This window comes from Medicago truncatula, chromosome 2 (genome assembly GCF_003473485.1).
Source record: "Medicago truncatula cultivar Jemalong A17 chromosome 2, MtrunA17r5.0-ANR, whole genome shotgun sequence".
In the NCBI taxonomy this organism is placed as follows: Eukaryota; Viridiplantae; Streptophyta; class Magnoliopsida; order Fabales; family Fabaceae; genus Medicago; species Medicago truncatula.
Window position 1 is genome coordinate 44,763,626 of NC_053043.1, and position 24,292 is coordinate 44,787,917.

Here is a 24,292-nt window from a genome sequence, read left to right on the forward strand (position 1 = left end):
TGTCAATGCATTAAATTTATCGATTTCTACAAAAATTTACAAAAACTTACTATTTAAGGTTGTTAAAGAGTGCCCTTAATAATACACTCGTTAGAATTTCCCTTTATTACCGGTTTACTCTGCATTGTCTCGTTTCATGTGCAAGAGAAGCATTATTGTCCTTAATTTTGTTGTTCTTTATTTAAATCCCACTAGTTACATTTGAAATATCTACATGTCCATATTACTCAATCCAGTCTCATACGTAAGCAACAAAAAAAAATGTAAACACTCTTTAAGAAAGTGGAGGAAATGCAAGTCATTATAAAAAGTACTCACTTTTCAATTTTACCTTTGAAAATGCTTTGGAAAGTGTTGAAAACATTGAAATATAAATTTAATTAAAGGGTAAATTTGGAATAATTAAATTAAATATTATAATTATATTAGACTTTTGCTTATATTTGAGGCCATAAGAATTTTTTTGTTGTTGACATACAAGATTGGAGGGAGGATCATCTGAACTAATTAAGATCCCTAAACTTAAATACTCCATCGTTTTTACTATTTCACACAAACTAAGAAAGATAATTAATTTTATATGAAAAAAAAAAGAAATTATGAGTATTTTATAAAATTATATTTTATAATTTCTTTTTTAAAAGTAACATTTAGTACTTTATTGATATTGTAAAGTGACTTATATTTTAGGACAATTTTTTTTCAAATATTCACAAAGTCAAAAGTTAGGCTGTTTGAGATTTTCAATTCAAATAACTCTTTGAATACCCTATAAATTATTTGAAAAGGTAAAGAAAATAAAAGAAATTCCAGATAGTGACTTTCTTGACGTGGGGTGCAAGAGTTAGTAGCCACTTGAATGGTCCATAAAAAATCACACCAATAACAACTTGATGTGTGGAGCAAGAGATAATCAAGCAACCAAAACAAAGTGTATGTAACAATTAAATACAAGCCAAAAGTAGAAAAACAACGGCGAGAAGATCACAAAGAAGAGAAGAACACAAAAGAATTTGTTGACCCAGTTCGGTCCAAATTGACCTAGTCTGGGGGAGAGAGCAGCCCTCCGATCCACTATATGATGAGTATCGTTACAAAGAGAAATCAATGGGTTACAAGAATAAGTCTCCCGCCTAATTCTACCCAAAGTCCCAGCCTCTTCCCGTAACCAAGAGACTCAATCCTAATAGTGTTTCCCAAGGTGAATCAACCCACAAACCCTAGTGTTTGTTCCGAAGAGACAAACTCTATACAAACCCTAGTTTTGTTGTTGCCTTTCTAAACCCTTGTTTCAGCCCCCTCTATCTCTCTCAAAGTTTAGCCTGATACAAGGTCTATATTTATAGTAAAAGTATAACTCATAAATTTGGAACAAATACCACACTGAAGATACGTTTTTTTTTCTCCTTCAGTGAAAGAATATTTGCATCAAAAATATAATATTCCCTTTCAAAATATATTTGCATCAAATCGTCCTTCATACGATACAAAAATATATTTATTGTCCATAAATATATTTTCAGCACAAAATATATTTGAAACAAATCTTTTATTTTTTTAGAAACAATATTCTTCTTCCATCAAATTTTGAGTCATACTACAACATTCTCCACCTTGACTCTAAATTAGTGATGATGCCAATTTTACATCAACCACCATGCTGCTCTTTCCCTTGCTTCCCACTACACCAAGTAGCTCCACAAGTTTACACCTCATAACCCCTTCAGCCCTCAGAATGTCTTCCGCCTTCTCGAAGGTTCTTGTAGTCCAACTACGCTAGGAATTTCAGGTAGTTCTACAAGACTATACCATAACCTCTTCAATACGAGACATCTCCCGCTTTCCTTGAAGATCTACTTGTACCCAATCACCCTTGGCTTTTAGAGTAATCCACAAGTATACACCTCAACCCCTTCAGCCCTCGGAATGTCTTCCGCCTTCTCGAAGGTCCTTGCAGTCCAACTACGCTAGGAATTTTAGGTAGTCCCACAAGCATTCACCATAACATCTTCAACGCAGAACATCTCCCGCTTCCTTGAAGATCACCTTGCATCCAATCACCCTTGGCATTCTTTTAGAGTAATCTCGCAAGCCGTGCTATACATTCTTCAACTTCATGAAGAAATCCCTTGCTCACCATAGAGCATAGCACCCAAGGTCCTTCATAGTCGTACCATTATCGGTGTGTTCAACTCCACCTCACGCTGAACGTACTCTACCTCAACTAGCAAATGCGTACATCCCACTATGTCTTCAACCTTGAAACTCCACCTAAACAGGTAGATCATGAGTATTCTTACCACCGCCTCTCCAGGCTGATGTTGAGTGTTTAACGTCTCTCCAGACGACCACCGCTCCACTAGGCATCACTCCCAAGGTGAGACACATCACCTTCTTCATCATCCAAACAACACCACACCATCAGAGCACCCGCATCCTCAAGACGCAACTTAAAGTTCTCCAAATCACCAATGATTTTTTTGAACTCCACAAGTAGCTCCATGATAGCCTTTGAATTTACCATCTTGAATGAGTAAAGTTGTTGCTTTAGGACTTTCCGATGAGCCAAAGACTTTGTCATATACAAATATTCGAACTTTGACCACATCGATGTCGCGGTTGTTTCCTTTGCTGCTTCTCTCGAAACTTTATACCCGAGGCACAAGACAATGGCACTCCTGGCCTTGTCCACCATCTCGGTCTTCTCCGCTCGTGACATGGTGATCGGTAACGAACCTTCACCCTTCGAAGCTTTCTCACACTTTTGTTGTATTAACACCGCTTCCATCTTTACCTTCCATAACCCAAAATCGTTATCTCCGGTAAACTTCTCAATATCCCACTTTGAACCCATGGTACTTAATTATCCTTTGACCCTTGCCCCAAGGTAGGCGCCAATTGTTGCGAATTCGATAAAAATCACACCAATAACAACTTGATGTGTGGAGCAAGAGATAATCAAGCAACCAAAACAAAGTGTATGGAACAATTAAATACAAGCCAAAAGTAGAAAAACAACGGCGAGAAGAACACAAAGAAAAGAAGAACACAAAAGAATTTGTTGACCCAATTCGGTCCAAATTGACCTAATCTGGGGGAGAGAGCAGCCCTCCGATCCACTATATGATGAGTATCGTTACAAAGAGAAATCAATGGGTTACAAGAATAAGTCTCCCGCCTAATTCTACCCAAAGTCCCAGCCTCTTCCCGTAACCAAGAGACTCAATCCTAATAGTGTTTCCCAAGGTGAATCAGCCCACAAACCCTAGTGTTTGTTCCGAAGAGACAAACTCTATACAAATCCTAGTTTTGTTGTTGCCTTTCTAAACCCTTGTTTCAGCCCCCTCTATCTCTCTCAAAGTTTAGCCTGATACAAGGTCTATATTTATAGTAAAAGTATAACTCATAAATTTGGAACAAATACCACGCTGAAGATACGTTTTTTTTTTCTCCTTCAGTGAAATAATATTTGCATCAAAAATATAATATTCCCTTTCAAAATATATTTGCATCAAATCGTCCTTCATACGATACAAAAATATATTTATTGTCCATAAATATATTTTCAGCACAAAATATATTTGAAACAAATCTTTTATATTTTTAGCAACAATATTCTTCTTCCATCAAATTTTGAGTCATACTACAACAAAGATCCCTAAACTTAAATACTCCATCGTTTTTACTATTTCACACAAACTAAGAAAGATAATTAATTTTATATGAAAAAAAAAAAGAAATTATGAGTATTTTACAAAATTATATTTTATAATTTCTTTTTTAAAAGTAACATTTAGTACTTTATTGATATTGTAAAGTGACTTATATTTTAGGACAATTTTTTTTCAAATATTCACAAAGTCAAAAGTTAGGCTGTTTGAGATTTTTAATTCAAATAACTCTTTGAATACCCTATAAATTATTTGAAAAGGTAAAGAAAATAAAAGAAATTCCAGATAGTGACTTTCTTGACGTGGGGTGCAAGAGTTAGTAGCCACTTGAATGGTCCATAAAATCAGCGATCCATTGCATGTCCTAAAAAGTTAAGCGTAATCACCAGAGGTAAGCATTTTTTCTGTTGGTAGTAATTGATTGTATAAGTTTATTATGGTTCATTTTTCTTATTAATTATGCTTTTTACTATGTCAAAATTAGGAAACCTTAACAATAACATCATGGAGAATAAGGAAGACAATTCAGGGCATGTTTCAAAACTTGTTCATCAATTCTACTTTGTTAAGCTTTGGCCAACAGAACCAGATTCGATCTCTAAAATCAGAAAGGAAGAGAACATAGTAATGAAAATAAATCAAGACATTTCTGAAATCACCGACAAAATTGCAAAGAAAACGGTATATAATATATAGTATTATATAGAAATTGATATTTCGAATTTTTTTCATCCATGATAATAAATTTGAATATGAAATGATACTCATAATTTTTTTTGCAACAGTGCCATCAAAGGGTACGGAGAAACAGTGTGGCGATTAAAGGGAAAATACTAAGGGATTTTAATATGGCTCTTGATGAATTGAATATCTGGAATATCGAAGTAGCGAGTGGAGGATGGTTTGGTGAAAAGCTTGATAAAAATGTAAATCTATTTAACAGTATTTTTATCATGATAAAATTCATATATTTTTGTTGTTCTGGTTTTGAAATTATTTGTGTATGTATAGTCCTTGAATTATTTGAAGATACATGGGAGCAAGAGTTTGGGTGAAGAAAAACAAATTCTGAGAGATATAAAGATTCAACAGAAAGATGTTGCTTCATTCAAGTCTCTGGAAGTGCTTAAGGAAACGGTAATTTTATAAATTCAACTTACTCACTTTGTTCCATAATACTAATGTAATTTTTATTGTTTCTTTTAATTATACCACTAATTAATACTAGACGAAACAATCTCGTATTTTCTATTCTATCTATGATAATGAGAATAAACCAATAACTAATATTGATGATTTGATAATAAAATCATCATTATATTTCTTTCATTGATTACATTTTCCTAATCTGCGTATAATTGTGAAATGCTATAGTTATTGCGTAACGGGGGTAGTATATTCTTTACTCGGAAAGTTAAAAACTTGGAGGAGATGATTAGAGGGAATTATTTGAATGACCGGCAGAAGCTCGTGATAGAAATTGAACAATTCCAAATCCAACATATGGAAAGAGCTTGCAAGTATGACTCCTTGAAGAAAAGTATAAAACACCAAATCAAGGTAACTTACAATTGGCTTTTGACTTGTCAAGAACAGCTTATTCATGTCTTAAAGGTGTTATCAGTGAGTGTGACAGATATTTTCTATTTATGGTAGCTTCTTTGTGATGACAATTCTTTGAAAAACAAAAGAGAGTGGATGGAATTTGGGACCAGATCAATTAGCCCCGGAGTAGAAGCCATAAACGGAAAATTATATTCATTGAGAGAAAAATTGAATCAGAAGTATAACAAAAAGTATGAAGCAAAGCAAAGGATTTTGAAATTGAAAGAGTTGTATCATGAGAATGTATGTTAAAAACTACAATCTATGCATTTAATATAATTGCATTTGCACTCAGAAGTAGAAGTCCATGATCCGCTCCGTTTTCACGATTGAGACGGCGATTTAACTGGTGTCAGTTTGATAAAATGTGGGAAAAAAATTGAGTTAAATTTTGAGGGACATGTTTTCTTTCTTTGTCTTTGAAAAACTTGCACCAATCAGGTCATTGTCTTAATTAGATGTTACAACAACGAGATCATGAATTTCTACTTTAAGAGACTGAGATTAGTTATCGTTGGATTTTTAGACGATTTTAAGTTCGGTCCACAGCGGCCCACCAAACATGCATGTAGAACTTGATCTTATATGTTACTTTTTCAATTCCAGAATCTCAACTATTACAAGTATTGTTCACTTATAAATAAAGTACATCAACTGAGTGAAGAAAAAGATGTAACACTCCTTGATGAGATGTCAAGTTCAGAGGTTGGTAATTGTATTAGTTACATGGTATTTATTTCACTTAAAAAACTTCTGTTCAATATTGGAATAATCTTCTGCTTTGATAAGGGTTTTGTTTTGTTGGTTGCTTTTATTTGTTAGGTTGAAAATTTTACGTTAGAATGGAACAGTAGTAAGGCTTTCCGAGAAGATTATGAGAAGAAGATTCTACAATCATTAGAGAGACGACAACTAAGTGGAGATGGGAGAAGAAGACCTGATAAATCTTGCAGTACTATGCATCTGTAATGGTGGGAGGAAATGTTGAAATATTGTAAGTGTACATGTTATTCTGCTGAAATAGTAAGCAACAGTACATTAACAAAATTTGCATACATGAAACCATGTTGTATATATGGCTTGCTTTTTTTTAACACCAAACCTGTTAAGTATAAGACGAAGAATCGTTCTAATGTAAAAATTGTAGCATAGTCAAGTGTCAGGTACAATTGTTTTGGTTATTTTTTTAGCTACACTAAGAAATGCATTAACGGAAGCAGAAAGATCAAGGGATAACTTGCGAAAATAAGTTTTTTTTTTATTGATTGGATGTGTTAATTACAATGTATGAACAAACTATTTATAGTGTACCTAGGGCCTATTAGCCATGTGGCCTACATAGTGTAAGACATGTCCGGCTAATTTTCCGAGTGTGCATGATAACTCCCATGTTAGTGGGATCGTGGCGCCCTATGTTCGGCTTCAATCTCCTCTCCTCAGCATGATCTGTTGATACTATCTTTTTTCACGCATCTCTACTACTGGTCGTGCCATGTCCCTCATGCCTTGGAGCGGTTATGGGGGTTGAGATCAGCAATCGTGGGTAATGCGTCATTGTCCAGTCCCACTTTGTCTTTGACTAAGCTTTGAGTCTATAGCGACCCACGTTTCTGAGTAAGCGGTCTTGAGAAAGAATTAGCTCCTTTGCTCATATGCTCTAGCATCACTCCTTCACTCGGTTGAGGGGCTTCCTCACTGACTGTTTAATTGTCCATTTGTCAAACTCAGTTAACATGATAATTATTTTTAGGTGTAAATTACACATAGTTATGACCTTGAACATAATATATCGAATCCCTAGAACACAATTGAATTACACACATGTTATGAATTTGGAAAACAAATCACACCAATAGATTTAGATGCATGGATAAAGAGTAGGTAGCAACCAAATCCATAGTAGTCTCAAGCAACAACAACATGGCTAGTAACTAAGCAAATCAGTCCACAAAGAAAGCAAGAACACATATAAAGCGAGTAGAGAAAAACCACATCAAGATTTGGTTACCTAGTTTGATCCAACAATGACCTATGTCTAGGAGAGAGATATTTGAACAACTATCAACGAGTTTCGAACAATGAGATACAAAAGAGGTTACAAGAAATTATTTTCAACAATTTCTCTAAGAAGTACCTAATTTTCCAATCTATTCCCATGAACGAAAGCAGTGGCGGAGCCAGAAATTTTAGATTGTGGGGGCAATATTCAAATACTATAATACTAAAAATGTTATTTTACCAAAAAAATTCATATTATTTGAGATTGTTTAAGATGAAAGTGAAATAAACATCTTACAATAATGTATAAATACAAGAGAAATAATAACACTTTTACAAAATTACTATTATCAAATATTAACATATTTACGTATATATAAATACGAAGTGCAATAAGCTGGTATGAGCTCGCCTTTGTAATTTATTTGTATGTACTTAATAGGTTGGTCTTGTAGGCCTAAAAGACATTTTCTATTGTTGTAGCCCGACCTTTTTTTAGCTAAAAGGGTTCTAAAAAGTCTTGGTTTTCTCTGTTAAATGAAAAAGTCTGGCATGATCTGATGTAGGCTAGGTTGTAGGTCGTTGACCTATTCCCACTCATACTTAAGAATAGTGCAATTATTAGTGTACAATAAGAAAAAGTAATTAAGATTGCATTAAAAATTGAAAAGATTATTTAATTTAAAACAAAATTTTATTACAAATGAATCACTCATAGCACAAAAAATATATATTATGATTTTTTTTTGGGTTAAGTAGGTTGGTGGATTTGCTGAAAAAAAAAGTAAGTTGGTGGTTGGAGCTCACACATTTTAAACATGGAGAAGTGAGATATTCGGGGTTCGAAACACGACTCCTACATATATTATGCTATGTCCCTAATAATTGAGCTAAACTCACAGAAAATATATATTATGATTAATGGATCAATTTATCAATAATTGAAAATAATTTGACAAATTTTAACTTTGATAATAGGCTTAATTGCACTTTTAGACCCCTATCTTTCCAAAAGTTGCGATTATGGACCCCTAACTAATTTAAATACAAAACAGCCCCCTATGTTTTGATTCTTTGGCAGTTTTGAACCCCCAGTCCAGTGTTGACTGGGTCAACGCTGACGTGGCACCATAAATGAGGTGCCACGTGTCAAATTTTTTATTTTTATTTTGCCTTGAGGGGCCAAACTGCCAAAGAATCAAAACATAAGGGGCTGTTTTGTATTTAAATTAGTTAGGGGTCCATAACCGCAACTTTTGGAAAGATAGGGGTCCAAAAGTGCAATTAAGCCTTGATAATATGAGTTATTTTACTAACTAATGGGAGCATGAAGTAGCCTTAACACCATTTACCAGTACTAAAATTAGATTATTTATGGAGGCACATGCCCACACAAGGGCATATGTAGCTCCGCCCCTGAACGAAAGATTCAAAGATTTTCACTTCCTAAAGGTGTTTACAATGTTTCTCGATCCATGAATCTCCCCCTAAGACCCTCAACTCTTAATCTATAAGTTTCCAAAACGTTTTATCTTTTGGTTTGATAAGATTACCTAAAAAAAAATCTTGGCCTTTTATACACTCCAAAAGCTGAAAATTGGACCCTATGACTGTAACGCCCATTTTCGTTTAATTGTTTAATTAATCGAGTTTAGGCGATTATATTATATTTATATAATATATGCATGATTTTGATATGTTTTGATGATTTAAGTTGATTTGGATAATTTGATGTGTTTTGATAAGATTATGAGGCTTATTTTATTGTTAAATAAAATAAGATTCGATAAGAAAATAGAAATATGAAAAATATTTAGTTGGGGGCTGTTTTGATATTTTAGATAGTTTTGGGGGAGAAAGTGAGATAAGATAAGTAATTAGGAAGAGATATAAATAGGGAAGACCTAATCGTTAGAAAAACTATTGTACGTGAAAACTTTTGGAAAAGGGAGAAAAAGCTTAGAAGGGAGGAGATCAAAGAGAGAGCTGCGATTTCTTCATAACCAGGTAAGGGTGAGACTAATAACTCAGTAATGGTAATTGATGATAATTCTGATGATTAGTTAGCAAGAATTAGGATTGAATTGGAGAAAACGAAAACTAGGTCAAATCCCTATAATTGATGATCAAACGGTAGGAATTGATTAAATTGATGTAGAAAGTGTTCCTAGACCTTAGATAATGTTTAGGACGAACTTTGGAATCAGTATTAGGCTTAGAACCCTGAGAATCGTCGAATTTTTGTGGAAATAGCAGGTCTGGCCGTAGCGAAATTCATCGCTCGCCTCGCGAACCCTTTTCCCTCGCCTCGCGAGTTGTGCAATGCAGCTCGCCACGGCGAGCAACCTTACTCGCCATAGCGAGCTAAGGCAGAGAGCATGTAGGATTTTGCAATTTCGACTTTTTAGTTGGACCTTGAGTGCCATTGTGTGCCTGAACATACCTAGTAATGATTAGGAATGAATGTAGGACAAGATTGAACCTAGAACACCATTAGTTTGGAAATTGACTGGTACTCGCCTTGCAAGCACTTCCAGATTGGAGTGTCTTGAGTGTTTGTGCAATCTGTGTCGCACGTTTTGATCAAGAGTGAATCCCTAATTGGTAATGAGACCTAATGACGATGTTTAATGCAATATGTAAAGCCGTTTAAGATATGTCGATATTAATTGAGCATGATTAATGTACTATGCATTATGTAAGATATGAATTAAATATTATGATGCCATTGAATTGTAATTGATATAATGATATCATCCTGTTGTTGTGTGACTTGACTATGCTGCTGCTGTTATTTAACTAAGTGCATAATGTCTATATATGATGAATAAGATAACGTTTAGCTCCAAATTATTGGATGCATATTGATAATGTTAATTTATGATTCGAATTACATTGATTAACATTATTTTGTTATGAAATCTCACCCTTTCTGCTTGAAAATGTTGCCCTTCGTATGGGTAACTTGCAGATGATCGTGGTTAGTGTGCAGTTTGCTGTTGTGAGTGGCCTTGCCTCACTGTGTCGTCTAGGTCGCTCTGATACGTAACGGGATGGGGTTTTGATATGCATGCTTCATTCTATTACGTGAAACTTTTATGTTATTTTTATAAGATTGTTTAACTTTTGAAATACTTTGATGAGGCCTGCGTGCCAAAGCGTTTTATGGATTATGAAATAATTTCCGCTGCAATGTTTAAGATATTTGGTTAAATTGTTATTTAACTGTTTTAGATTATGTTAATTGTGATATCCCGTTTGTTTATGCTGTTTACTTTGATAAATGTTTATGAAATTTTTATGTTGGGAAAACGGGGTTTTACAATTGGTATCAGAGCAGGTCGGTCCGTCCGGTCAATTAGAAGAGTCTTGTCGAGTCTTAGTAATATTTGTATTACTATCTTATGTTGTTGTTGCTACTTGTTGTAGAATATCAGAAATGGCTGGAAGGAACGATGCTGCGTTAGCTGCTGCTCTACAAGTTGTTGCCCAAGCTGTGGGACAACAACCTAACGCAAATGCTGGTGCGAATGCTGAGACGAGGATGTTGGAGACTTTCATGAAGAAGAACCTTCCAACTTTCAAAGGAAGATATGACCCTGATGGAGCCCAGACGTGGCTTAAAGAGATTGAGAGGATCTTCCGTGTTATGCAGTGCACTGAAGATCAGAAAGTGCGGTTTGGTACTCATCAGCTAGCTGAGGAAGCTGATGACTGGTGGGTTAGCCTTCTACCTACCCTTGGGCAAGAAGGAGCTGTTTTGACTTGGGCGGTGTTCAGGAGAGAGTTCCTGAGAAGATACTTTCCGAAAGATGTTCGCGGGTGTAACACCCCGTTTTCCCAATATACAAATTTCTTAAACATTTATCAGAGTAAAAGCCATAAACGGGATATCACATAGAAACGTAATCCAAAAACAGTTAAATAATAATTTAACTTCCACATAATATCTTAACATAGCAGCGGAGTATTAGTTCAGAAATCATAAATCAGTTTGGCACGCAGGCCCCAACAAAGTATCTCAAAAGACTTAATCAAAACAGAAATTATCATAATAGTTCACGTAAAAGAACGAAGCATGTTATAGCATATAACCCCATCCCGTTACGTATCAGAGCGACCTAGACGACACAGAGGAGGCAAGGCCACTCACGACGACAACTGCACCCTAAGCACGATCACCTGCACGTTACCCACGGTCGAGGTAACATTCAAACAGAAGGGGTGAGATTTCATAACAGAATAACATTAATCAATGCAATAAGGAATCATGAATTAACATCCTAATTAATCTTGATCATAATCAATTTAAAACATAATCATCATTGTATCCTTAATAAGCATTTATCAAGTAATCACATAATTAATCATCATCAACAATATAACGTTATCACGTAATCACATAATCAATCATCATCAACATAGCATAATAAACATGACAATGTGACAATGCTCCTAGACTCCGTATATGCATGTGGTACCAATCGTCATCATAAGTATAAATATACTTTAATCGTGCGGAGGACAAAGCTCCTATAAAACGTGCGGAGGACAAAGCTCCTAATATTCGTGGTGAGGACTAAGCTCAATGATATGCTATGCATGGACTCTTAACAACAAAACATCGTAATCATGTGCATTCAATAACTTGAAGCGAAACGTCATCATTTTCATTATATTCATAAATAAACATTGCATACTCAGTTAAATAACAGCAGCAGCATAGTCAAGTCACATATCAGCAGGGAGATATCAATATATCAACAGCAATTCAATAGAATCATAATCGTTTCATTATATCTCACTTATTGCATAATACATTAATCATGCTCAATTAATATCAACATATCTTAATAGCTTTTACAGACTGCATTAAACGTTATCATAAGGTCTCATTACCAATTACGGGCTCACTCTTGATCAAAAGGTGCGACACAGATCGCACAACCACTCAAACAGCTACATTCTGGACTTGCTCGCGAGGCGAGAGTTCTTACTCGCCATGGCGAGTACCACTCAGATTCCCAACTAATGTTGTTTTGGGTTCAATCCTGTCCTAAAATCATTCCTAATCATCTCTAGGTATGTTTAGGCACTTAAAGGCACTCAAGGTCCATCTAAAAAGTCGAAACTACAAAATATGACATGCACTCTGCCTAAGCTCGCGAGGCGAGGAAGGTTTGCTCGCCATGGCGAGTTGCACCACACAACTCGCGAGGCGAAGGGAAAGGCTCGCGTGGCGAGCGAAGAACTTCATCACTCGCGAGGCGAGGATCATAGCTCGCCGTGGCGAGCAATGAATGTCGCTACGGCCAGGCTTCCTAAAAACACAAAAATCCGTCGATTCACATGGTTCTAAGCTTGGTTTTGATTCCAGAATTCTTCCTAAACATATTCTAAGGTTAAAGGACGGTTCTTTCATCAATCTAAACAAGTTTTACCGTTTATTCTCAAATTTTAGGGTTTTGACCTAATTCCAAAACTTCTCTAAATCAATCCTAACTTTGTCAACTAATCATCAGAATTACAGAGATTAATGTTACTGAGTTATTAGTCCCACCCTTACCTGGTTATGAAGAAAATCGCAGCCCTCTTGGTCTCTTGCTCCTCTCTAAGCTTTTTCTCCCTTTTCCAAAAGTTTTCACGTACAATGAGTTTCTAAAATATTAGGTCCTCTCCTATTTATATCTCTTCCTAATTACTTACCTTATCTCACTTTCACCCCCAAAACTATCTAAAATATCAAAACAGCCCTCAACTAAATATTTTATATTATTTTCAAATCTTTATTTTATTTAACAATAAAATAAATCTCATATCATAATCAAATCCTCCAAAACTCATAACTTATCACGTCATCAATCAAGTCATCAAAACATACCAAAATCATGCATATACTATATAATTATAATATAATTGCCTAAACTCAATTAAATCAACGATTAAACGAAAGTGGGCGTTACAGCGGGAAGAAGGAGATCGAATTCCTTGAGCTGAAGCAAGGAAACATGTCTGTGACAGAGTATGCTGCCAAGTTCGTGGAGTTGGCAAAGTTCTACCCACACTATACTGCTGAGAATGCTGAGTTCTCGAAATGCATCAAGTTCGAGAATGGTTTGAGGCCCGACATCAAGAGGGCGATCGGATACCAACAACTCCGAGTTTTCCCTGATTTGGTGAACAGCTGTAGGATCTACGAAGAGGATACCAGAGCTCATTACAAGGTTGTTAATGAGAGGAAGACTAAGGGCCATCAGAGTCGCCCTAAGCCTTATAGTGCCCCTGCTGATAAGGGCAAGCAGAGAATGGTCGATGATAGGCGACCTAAGAAGAAGGATGCTCCTTCGGAGATTGTTTGTTTCAACTGTGGCGGGAAAGGCCACAAGAGTAATGTTTGTCCTGAAGAGATCAAGAAATGTGTCCGGTGTGGCAAGAAGGGGTCATATCGTAGCTGATTGCAAGAGTAAGGACATTGTGTGTTTTAACTGCAATGAAGAGGGTCACATTAGTTCACAGTGTACTCAGCCTAAGAGGGCGCCGACTACTGGTAGGGTTTTTGCTTTGACTGGTACTCAGACAGAGGATGAGGATCGTTTGATTAGAGGTACTTGCTATATTAATAATACTCCTTTAGTTGCTATTATTGATACTGGTGCTACTCATTGCTTTATTGCTTTCGATTGTGTTTCTGCTTTGAGTCTTGATTTGTCTGATATGAATGGAGAGATGGTCGTTGAAACTCAAGCTAAGGGTTCGGTGACCACTTCTCTCGTATGTTTGCGTTGTCCTTTGTCTATGTTTGGTCGTGATTTTGAAATAGATTTAGTTTGTCTACCTTTGAGCGGTATGGATGTGATTCTGGGTATGAATTGGTTGGAGTACAACCATGTTCATATTAATTGTTTTAGCAAGTCAGTGTATTTCTCTTCCGCTGAAGAGGAAAGTGGTGCAGAGTTCTTATCTACTAAGCAGCTGAAGCAAATGGAACGTGATGGCATTTTGATGTTTTCTTTAATGGCTTCTTTATCTATTGAGAATCAAGCAGTGATTGATAAGCTACAAGTGGTATGCGATTTTCCTGCAGTTTTTCCAGATGAAATTCCTGATGTGCCTCCAGAGAGGGAAGTTGAGTTTTCTATTGATCTTGTTCCTGGAACGAAGCCGGTGTCGATGGCACCTTATCGTATGTCTGCTTCCGAATTATCTGAGTTGAAGAAACAGTTGGAAGATTTTCTTGAGAAGAAATTTGTTAGACCAAGTGTTTCACCTTGGGGAGCGCCGGTTTTACTAGTAAAGAAGAAAGATGGTAGTATGAGGTTATGTATTGATTATCGACAGTTGAACAAGGTAACTATCAAGAATAGGTATCCACTTCCGAGAATTGATGATTTGATGGATCAGTTAGTGGGTGCACGTGTTTTCAGCAAGATTGATTTGAGGTCAGGTTATCACCAGATTAAAGTAAAAGATGAAGATATGCAGAAGATAGCTTTTAGAACGCGTTATGGTCACTATGAATATAAAGTTATGCCTTTTGGTGTTACCAATGCACCTGGAGTGTTTATGGAGTATATGAATCGCATCTTCCATGCATTTTTGGATCGGTTCGTAGTTGTGTTCATCGATGATATTCTGATTTACTCCAAGACTGAAGAAGAACATGCTGAGCATCTGAAGATTGTCTTGCAAGTGTTGAAAGAGAAGAAACTTTATGCCAAATTTTCTAAGTGTGAATTCTGGTTGAAAGAAGTGAGTTTTCTTGGTCATGTTATTTCTGGTGATGGTATTGCAGTGGATCCGTCTAAAGTTGAAGCGGTATCGCAATGGGAGACTCCTAAGTCAGTTACAGAGATTAGAAGCTTCTTGGGTTTAGCTGGTTACTATAGAAGGTTTATTGAAGGGTTTTCCATGTTAGCTCTTCCGCTAACCCAGTTGACTTGTAAAGGTAAAGCTTTTGTGTGGGATGTTCATTGTGAGAACAGTTTCAGTGAATTGAAGAAGCGTTTGACGACTGCTCCAGTTTTGATTTTGCCTAAGTCTGATGAGCCTTTTGTAGTATATTGTGATGCATCCAAGTTGGGTTTAAGAGGTGTACTTATGCGAGAAGGTAAAGTGGTGGCTTATGCTTCAAGACAGTTGAGAATTCATGAGAAGAATTACCCGACGCATGATCTAGAGTTGGCGGATGTGGTCTTTGTATTGAAGATATGGAGACATTACTTCTATGGTTCAATATTTGAGGTGTTTAGTGATCACAAGAGTTTGAAGTATTTGTTCGATCAGAAGGAATTGAATATGAGGCAGCGCAGATGGCTTGAATTGTTGAAGGATTATGACTTTGGTTTGAATTATCATCCAGGTAAAGCTAATGTTGTTGCAGATGCCTTGAGTAGGAAAACATTGCATATGTCCGCTTTGATGATTAGAGATTTCAAGCTACTTGAACAGTTCAGAGATATGAGTTTGGTTTGCGAATGGTTACCTCAGAGTGTGAAACTGGGTATGCTGAAGATTGATAGTGAATTTTTGAAAAGTATCAAGGAAGCTCAGAGAGTTGATGTAAAGTTTGTGGACTTGTTGGTTGCTAGAGATCAGACTGAAGACAGTGATTTTAAAATCGATGATCAAGGTGTGTTGAGATTCCGAGGGAGAATTTGTATTCCAGACAATGAAGAGATTAAGAAGATGATTCTTGAAGAGAGTCATAGAAGTAGCTTGAGTATCCATCCGGGAGCTATGAAGATGTATCATGATTTAAAGAAGATTTTCTGGTGGTCTGGTTTGAAACGAGATGTGGAAAAGTTTGTGTATTCCTGCTTAGTTTGTCAGAAGTCAAAGATTGAGCATCAGAAACCTGCTGGTATGAAGGTATCTTTAGATGTGCCAGAATGGAAATGGGATAGTATATCCATGGATTTTGTGACGAGTTTGCCGAATACTCCGAGAGGGAACGACGCAATTTGGGTAATCGTTGATCGATTGACGAAATCGGCTCATTTTCTACCGATCAATATTAGTTTTCCTGTTGCCCAGTTGGCAGAGATTTATATCAAGGAGATTGTGAAGTTACATGGTGTTCCTTCGAGCATTGTATCAGATAGAGATCCAAGATTTACTTCTAGATTTTGGAAAAGTTTGCAAGAGGCTTTGGGTTCGAAGTTGAGATTGAGTTCGGCTTATCATCCACAGACAGATGGACAGTCGGAGAGGACAATTCAGTCGCTAGAGGATTTGTTGAGAGTTTGTGTGCTTGAGCAAGGAGGAACTTGGGATAGTCATCTTCCGTTGATCGAGTTCACATACAATAATAGTTATCATTCTAGTATTGGAATGACACCTTTTGAGGCTTTGTATGTGATGAGTCATTTATTGCTTACTTTTATATGCTTTTTAGTTTAGTTTTAATTAGATTTTATTTTATTTTATATTAGCATTATTTCCTTTTTAGGATAGTTTACTTTAAATTGCATTTTATTTTATTTTAGGAATGAATATTGGATGGATTGAGTCTTGGAGCAAAAGAAAGGGACTTGGAGTCGATTGGATGCAAAAATATGAAGATTGAGAGACCAAAATATGTCTCCCCACAGTCAGAAGCTTGGCATGGCCCGTGCTAGCCTTGGCACGGCCGTGCCACCATCCAGAGTTTCTTTTGCTGCTTTTGCTTAGATTTTAAGCTACTCTATTTTTAGCCAGAATGTAATAGCTTAGATTTTAAGTCAAATGAATGCTATAAATAGAGTAGTCATCCATCACAAATATTCATCTTTACTTGGAATTCAATAAGTGAAAATTGCTTTTCTAATTAAAGTTCTTTTCTTTTCCTTTATTTTCTTGTCATTTACCTTTATGCTTTCTCTCTTTTCCCCCATGTCTACGATGAACATGAGTGAGTAGACTTCTCCTTGTCTTGGGATTGTGGGATAAGTCTAAATGACATAATCCTAATCAAACCAAGCTCTAAGCCTTAATCTTATGTAACCCTAATTTCTTATCTAAATTCACCGCTTTAACATGGATCAACCATTATCAAACTGTGGAAACGAAAGTGGAGGGTTTGATAATTGTTTATCCATTATTCCAAATATCAATTCATAAAATGAAAGTGGAGCTTTGATATTCGAACAAGTGAATTTAGACAAGGATTGCAAAGTCAGCGAAATAGGCTTTGCAATCTTTGAGACATATAGTTTCGATCTTCAAGGGAACTAATAACAATCAAGTCAGTGAAATAGGCTTGGTTGTTAGAGGAACCAAAATCTAATAGTAATCAAGTCAGCGAAATAGGCTTGGTTGCTAGAGGAACATAAGAGAAACTGTCTTGAGAAATTAGGTCTAACATAACATTATAAGCTTATAGTTTTGGTTTGAGAAGGACTTGTTATTTAGATGAAACCAACGATCCCAAGGCTCTTTTTATTATATTAATTTTCAACCGTTTGAAAACCCCCAACTTACAATTCTCTTCTCTTCTAATCATTTCCAAAGGTTAATTGAATTGAACTACTCCCTGTCGGAACGATACTCTTTTAATACTACTTCGGTAAAACCGTGCACTTGCGGTTTTATCCCATCAAGTTTTTGGCGCCGCTGCCGGGGAGTAAACTAATTCGATTAACTCTTTCCTTGTGATTAGAACTCTTTTCTCTTCCTCTTTTCTTCTACTTCTTTTTATATTACCAATTAACTTCTTGGGTTCTCAATTTCTTATGCGAAGAAGTAAAAGTCTCGGAGAATTTATTCCTGAGATCGAAAGATTTTTGCATAAGAAAAAGAGAGAGGCACAAAATAATACTGCTATGGCTGAACGCACTCTCAAAGAGTATGCTACTCCTTCAACGGAAGAGCCACAAGCTATTATCGTGTACCCAACGGTTGAGGGTAATAACTTCGAGATCAAGCCTGCACTACTCAATTTGGTGCAGCAAAATCAGTTTTCTGGATCACCCACTGAGGATCCAAATCTCCATATTTCTTCCTTCCTTAGACTTAGTGGCACCATAAAAGAGAACCAAGAAGCCGTAAGACTTCATCTCTTTCCCTTTTCCTTAAGGGATAGAGCTAGCGCTTGGTTCCATTCCCTAGAAGTCGGTTCCATCACTTCATGGGACGATATGAGGCGAGCATTCCTTGCCCGATTTTCCCCCCATCTAAAACCGCTAAACTTAGAGATCAAATCACGCGGTTCAATCAAAAAGATGGGGAGTCTCTCTATGAAGCGTGGGAGCGTTTCAAGGAAATGCTTAGACTTTGTCCCCACCATGGCTTAGAAAAGTGGCTTATAGTCCACACGTTTTATAATGGCTTGTCATATACCGCTAAGATGTATGTTGATGCAGCTGCAGGTGGAGCTCTAATGAACAAAAATTATACGGAGGCTTATGCCTTGATTGAAGACATGGCTCAGAATCACTACCAATGGACCAATGAGAGAGCCGTCACCGCTTCTACTCCCTCTAAGAAAGAGGCAGGTATATACGAAGTCTCTGAATATAACCACCTTGCTGCTAAGGTTGAGGCATTAACTCAAAAATTTGAAAAACTTAATGTTAATGTTGTCACACCTTCTTCTGCATCCCCTCCTTGTGAAATCTGTGGTATATCCAGTCATATCGGTGTTGATTGTCAGTTAGGTAGTGCTGCCAATATTGAGCAACTGAATTACGCTCAATATAACCAAGGAACGAGGCCAAATCAAAATTTTTACAAAAATCCTCAAGGTTCCTATGGACAAGCAGCACCACCTGGCTATACAAACAACCAGAGAGTGGCTCAGAAATCAAGTTTGGAGATTTTGTTGGAAAATTGCATAGCTAATCAAAATAAAAATATTCAAGAACTGAAAAACCAAACAGGATTTCTGAACGACTCTCTCTCCAAACTCACTACCAAGGTTGATTCTATCGCACACACACCAAAATGCTTGAGACCCAAATCTCCCAAGTAGCCCAACAAGTGGCCACCTCTTCTCAAACACCAGGAGTCTTTCCTGGTCAACCTGAAACGAACCCCAAAGCTCATGTCAATGATATTTTTCTTGGGGATAGTAAGTTAGAAAGGACCGTTGCTAAAGCCAAAAGTGTCAAGGGAGAGAGTGTTAAGTGTCTAGGTAAGAAAGGTGTGATAGAAAGTGAGAAACCGCTTGATAAGAACAAAGCCCTTACACCATTAAGGCTTACTAAGCTCAACTTGGAGGCTCAATTCACTAAATTCTTAAACATACTTCAAAAGATTTGCATTAAGATTCCCTTTGCTGAAGCTTTGTCTCGTATGCCTCTATACGCCAAGTTTTTAAAAGAAATTTTTTCAAAGAAAAAGGCTATAGATCATAATGAAACGATAGCTTTGACAAGGGAAAATAATGCAATCATCAAGAAGCCGTCTACAAAGCTTAGAGATCCAGGAAGTTTTGCCATCCCTTGTATGATAGGGAATGAAACCTTAAACCGAGCCTTATGTGATTTAGGAGCTAGTGTTAGTCTGTTGCCCTTACCCCTCTTTAAAAGGTTGGGGATAGGAGAGTTAAAGCCTACCGAAACGACATTGAAGTTAGCCGATCGTTCTGATATCCAACCTGTCGGATATGTCGAGGACATCCCCGTTAAAATAGAAGGGATAGACATCCCAACTGATTTCATGGTGCTTGACATAGATGAGGACAATGAGTGCCCTATAATTTTAGGACGACCCTTTCTCACCACTGCGGGTGCTATAGTAGATGTTCAGAATGGTAGGATTGTTTTTCAAGTGAGTAATGAGCTGATAGGGTTTGAGTTGGAGAATTATATGAAAGGTCCCGCCCTCTATTCTTGTAACATGATTAAAGGTCATGATGTGAAAGAACGCTCAATAGCGTCATCTACGCAATATGACCTCTTTGATCCCTTCTAAGGACACTTTCTTAAAACGTCAACCTAATGACTATAAAGAAGCGCTTCGTGGGAGGCAACCCACGCATTTAACTGCTTTTGTTTTGTTTTGTTGTTTTGTTTTTTGTTTTGTAGGTAATTGTCCGAGTATGATTAGAGAAAAGGAAAAATTTTGAAGCCCCGATATCCAGAACCTTGGCACGGCCCGTGCTAACACTGGCACTGCCGTGCCAGACCTTGCCTTCCAAAAACCCTCCTAGATTCTAGAAACTTGGCACGGCCCGTGCTAGCCTTGGCACGGCCGTGCCCGACTCCAGGTAAGGATATACCTCACCTTTCATCTTCTTCTTCCTTCATTCTCCACCACAAACATCCCTCTACATTCAAACTTCTCTCAAAAACCTCCATAACCATAGAAATTTCAAACCTCCATCTCTCCCTCAAAACCTCACCAATTCCCAAAATTTCTTCACCCAATCAACCCCAAACACCATTCCAATCATAAACCCCCATTCAAAAAACAACTTTCATGCATCCAAACCAACATCACCCAAATTCGTAACCCCTCCTAACCTAACCCAAAAACCAGAAATTCTTCACCAACTTCCATCACCCAACCAACCTTTTCCACCAAAATCATTTCCCAAAACCCAACCTTCACCCAAAACACAAAAGGTCAACCAAGGTTAAGGATTAATGGCATCTAGGAAAGGTGGAGCAAGCTCTTCCGGAGGACCACAATCAAAGAAGAAAACGCAAGGCAAGAATCATGGCATAATCTTTAAGGACACCAAGCAAAGGGACAGGTATAAATTTCTTATCTCTAAACCTTTGCACCCTTGTCGATATCCTGATCCTTATACTTTGAGTGTGCTTGGACTAAGGGATAATGTGTTTAGCTTACTAGGAAATCTAGGATGGGTTGATATGCTTAGACCTATGAAAGGTTTTGAAAATTTCACTTATGAATTCTTAAGTTCTATTGAATTTACGAAGGACAAAGTGAACTTTGATAACCCCGACCATAGAGTCTCCTTCCGACTTTTGAATATGGATTACGAGATGTCTCTTGAAAATTTTTGTTTAGAGATGGACTTCGCAAATGCGGGGTTCATCCACGACTCTTTGAATCCAAATCTAAAGTCGGAAGACTATGACCCCGCTCTCTTTTGGAAACGCATTACCGGGTTAAGGCAATATAACCCCCGCAACAATAAGGCTAGTAACATTCACAACCCAGTCCTTAGATACCTCCATAGAGTCATGGCTTGTACCATTTGGGGTAGAAAAGAGGTAGGAACAACTAGGACGGATGAACTTTTTATGCTTTGGGAAATGCTTAGTAACAATCCCGTTAATACTTGTTTCTACCTACTCTATTACCTTTCCTCCATAGGTGCTAGACCTGATAATAGAGCTGAGATAGTAGTCGGTGGTATCATTACCTTCATCGCTAGGAAGTTTGGAGTGGGTGAGGAAGATGGGATAAATCCAATTGAGGGCAACAATAGGCTTAATATTGAAACCCTTGTTGCTATGAATTTCATTAAGATTCACCCACCCATGACTTATGCACTTCAGCTTCGCATACCTCTTTTGTTTCTACTTCCTAACCCATCTCGGACTAACCCCGAGGTGGAAGAAAATTTGTTGTATGTTAGTGATGGATTACAGGCACATGAAGAGCATAATCAAGGTGACGAAGAAGGTGCACACATGCACCATGAAGAGGAGCCCCATGACCATAACACCGACAATGAAAGATGGGCATGGATGCAAACCGAGGTACAAAGGATAAGCACCGAGCAACAAAGGCAAGGTGTTGAATTATCCGGGCTAAGAAATGATGTCCTAAGGGGCAACCGCATATCCGAAGAAAATAATCAAATGCTTCGGAACATGATGCAACACTTCAACCTCCAAGGTCCTCCCTATGGACCTCAATAAAAATGTGAGCTTTCCTCTTCCTCTTTTTAACCTTATCTCTTCAATCTCTATCTCATCCTTCTTCTTCTTTTTTTTTTTTATCCTATCTTGAATCATTGAGGACAATGCTTCTCCTAAGTGTGGGGGGAGCCTAATAAAGTGTCTTTAGTCGTAGTGTTTCCAAACTCCCTTGAACTTTATTCTTTTGTTGTGTTTTATTGTAAAAGGCATGAATAAGCAGCTCGTTTTTATTGTTTTATTATGACATAATTTTTTGTTGTCTCTTCAATGGTCGTTTCTTGTACATGAAAGTGATTTCTTGTGTTATAAGTATTCTTGCTATACCCACATCAAGTTTTATTGTGAAATAAATTCTCCAATGAGAAAAGCACCTAGTTGCAATCTTTGAGTAAGTGTATGAGTAGGTATTTTAAGGAACACGTTCTAGCTTTAATGGTAACCTGGACCCTTAAAAATCTTCAGAGTAAAAGTAGTATAAGTTTGAGTGGGAATAATTCTAATGTGATGAAATGTGTAAACCGAAATGGGGCGGAAGGATATCACCACACGTGGAGGAAAGGATACCCTCTCACTGACTTCCTAAATGTGGTGATGACTTCTCAAACAAATTGTGCTTGAATTAAACCCTCTAAAAAGAGGAACTTCCTAAGTGAAGTAAACAAGTTGTAGCACTAATTAGGGTGATCATAGAAACTTGGAGGAAAGGATACCCTCTCACGGACTTCCAATGTGAAATGATAGCCCCTAGGCATCTACAAGCCCCCAAATGTATAAATTCATCAAGTCTATCTTAACTCTCCCACTTCTCTTATATGAAATGAAGAAAAGATTTTTCTCGGTCATTTTAGTGTTAAGGTTAGAACCTGTTCCTCATAATATCTATCTTATACAGGAGCAAGAAAAGGGTTGGACTACACACACACACACACTCACTTGAGATTTGTTGTCGGGTTGAATAAGTTTACAAGGAATGCTTGAACTTGTGATTAGTGTACATTGAAATGAAACCTCGAGGGAGACATAAGCTTTTATTTAAAGTGTCATATATTAATCCTTTTGTTGCTGCCATGTCTATGCCTTTTGCTTGAGGACAAGCAAAGATTCAAGTGTGGGGGAGTTTGATGAGTCATTTATTGCTTACTTTTATATGCTTTTTAGTTTATTTTTAATTAGATTTTATCTTATTTTATATTAGCATTATTTCCTTTTTAGGATAGTTTACTTTAAATTGCATTTTATTTTATTTCAGGAATGAATATTGGATGGATTGAGTCTTGGAGCAAAAGAAAGGGACTTGGAGTTGATTGGATGCAAAAATATGAAGATTGAGAGACAAAAATATGTCTCCCCACAGTCAGAAGCTTGGCACGGCCGTGCCACCATCCAGAGTGCCTTTTGCTGCTTTTGCTTAGATTTTAAGCTACTTTATTTTTAGCCAGAATGTAATAGCTTAGATTTTAAGTCAAATGAATGCTATAAATAGAGTAGCCATCCATCACAAATAATCATCTTTACTTGGAATTCAATAAGTGACAATTGCTTTTCTAATTAAAGTTCTTTTCTTTTCCTTTATTTTCTTGTCATTTACCTTTATGCTTTCTCTCTTTTCCCCCATGTCTACGATGAACATGAGTGAGTAGACTTCTCCTTGTCTTGGGATTGTTGGATAAGTCTAAATGACATAATCCTAATCAAACCAAGCTCTAAGCCTTAATCTTATGTAACCCTAATTTCTTATCTAAATTCACCGCTTTAACATGGATCAACCATTATCAAATTGTGGAAACGAAAGTGGAGGGTTTGATAATTGTTTATCCATTATTCCAAATATCAATTCATAAAACTAAAGTGGAGCTTTGATATTCGAACAAGTGAATTTAGACAAGGATTGCAAAGTCAGCGAAATAGGCTTTGCAATCTTTAAGACATATAGTTTCGATCTTCAAGGGAACTAATAACAATCAAGTTAGCGAAATAGGCTTGGTTGTTAGAGGAACCAAAATCTAATAGTAATCAAGTCAGCGAAATAGGCTTGGTTGCTAGAGGAACATAAGAGAAACTGTCTTGAGAAATTAGGTCTAACATAACATTATAAGCTTATAGTTTTGGTTTGAGAAGGACTTGTTATTTAGATGAAACCAACGATCCCAAGGCTCTTTTTATTATATTAATTTTCAACCGTTTGAAAACCCCCAACTTATA

General features: G+C 36.9%; 1 protein-coding gene and 1 non-coding gene across 5 annotated transcripts; one reads left to right on the top strand and one right to left on the bottom strand.

Moving 5' to 3' along the window:
• The first annotated feature begins 3,965 nt into the window (after positions 1 to 3,965).
• Positions 3,966 to 10,748, top strand: LOC25480963 (proton pump-interactor 1). Of its 4 annotated transcripts, none has more exons than XM_039830775.1 (9): positions 3,966 to 4,062; positions 4,156 to 4,352; positions 4,457 to 4,597; positions 4,683 to 4,808; positions 5,046 to 5,231; positions 5,328 to 5,519; positions 5,883 to 5,981; positions 6,099 to 6,270; positions 10,704 to 10,748. In XM_039830775.1, exons 2-8 carry the CDS (start codon positions 4,176 to 4,178, stop codon positions 6,243 to 6,245), a joined length of 1,068 nt encoding a protein of 355 aa, XP_039686709.1. In that variant the 5' UTR covers positions 3,966 to 4,062; positions 4,156 to 4,175; the 3' UTR covers positions 6,246 to 6,270; positions 10,704 to 10,748. The 4 variants fall into 4 exon arrangements, with proteins under 4 accessions (XP_039686709.1, XP_039686710.1, XP_024630073.1 ...); XM_039830776.1 differs by lacking the exon at positions 10,704 to 10,748 and adding an exon at positions 10,246 to 10,264; XM_013586553.3 differs by lacking the exon at positions 10,704 to 10,748 and having other exon boundaries at positions 3,967 to 4,062; positions 6,099 to 6,517.
• A 7,687-nt stretch (positions 10,749 to 18,435) lies between these two features.
• Positions 18,436 to 18,542, bottom strand: LOC120578744 (small nucleolar RNA R71). Its single transcript, XR_005644555.1, has one exon. It is a non-coding gene; the product is annotated as a small nucleolar RNA R71 (small nucleolar RNA).
• Positions 18,543 to 24,292: the final 5,750 nt, after the last annotated feature.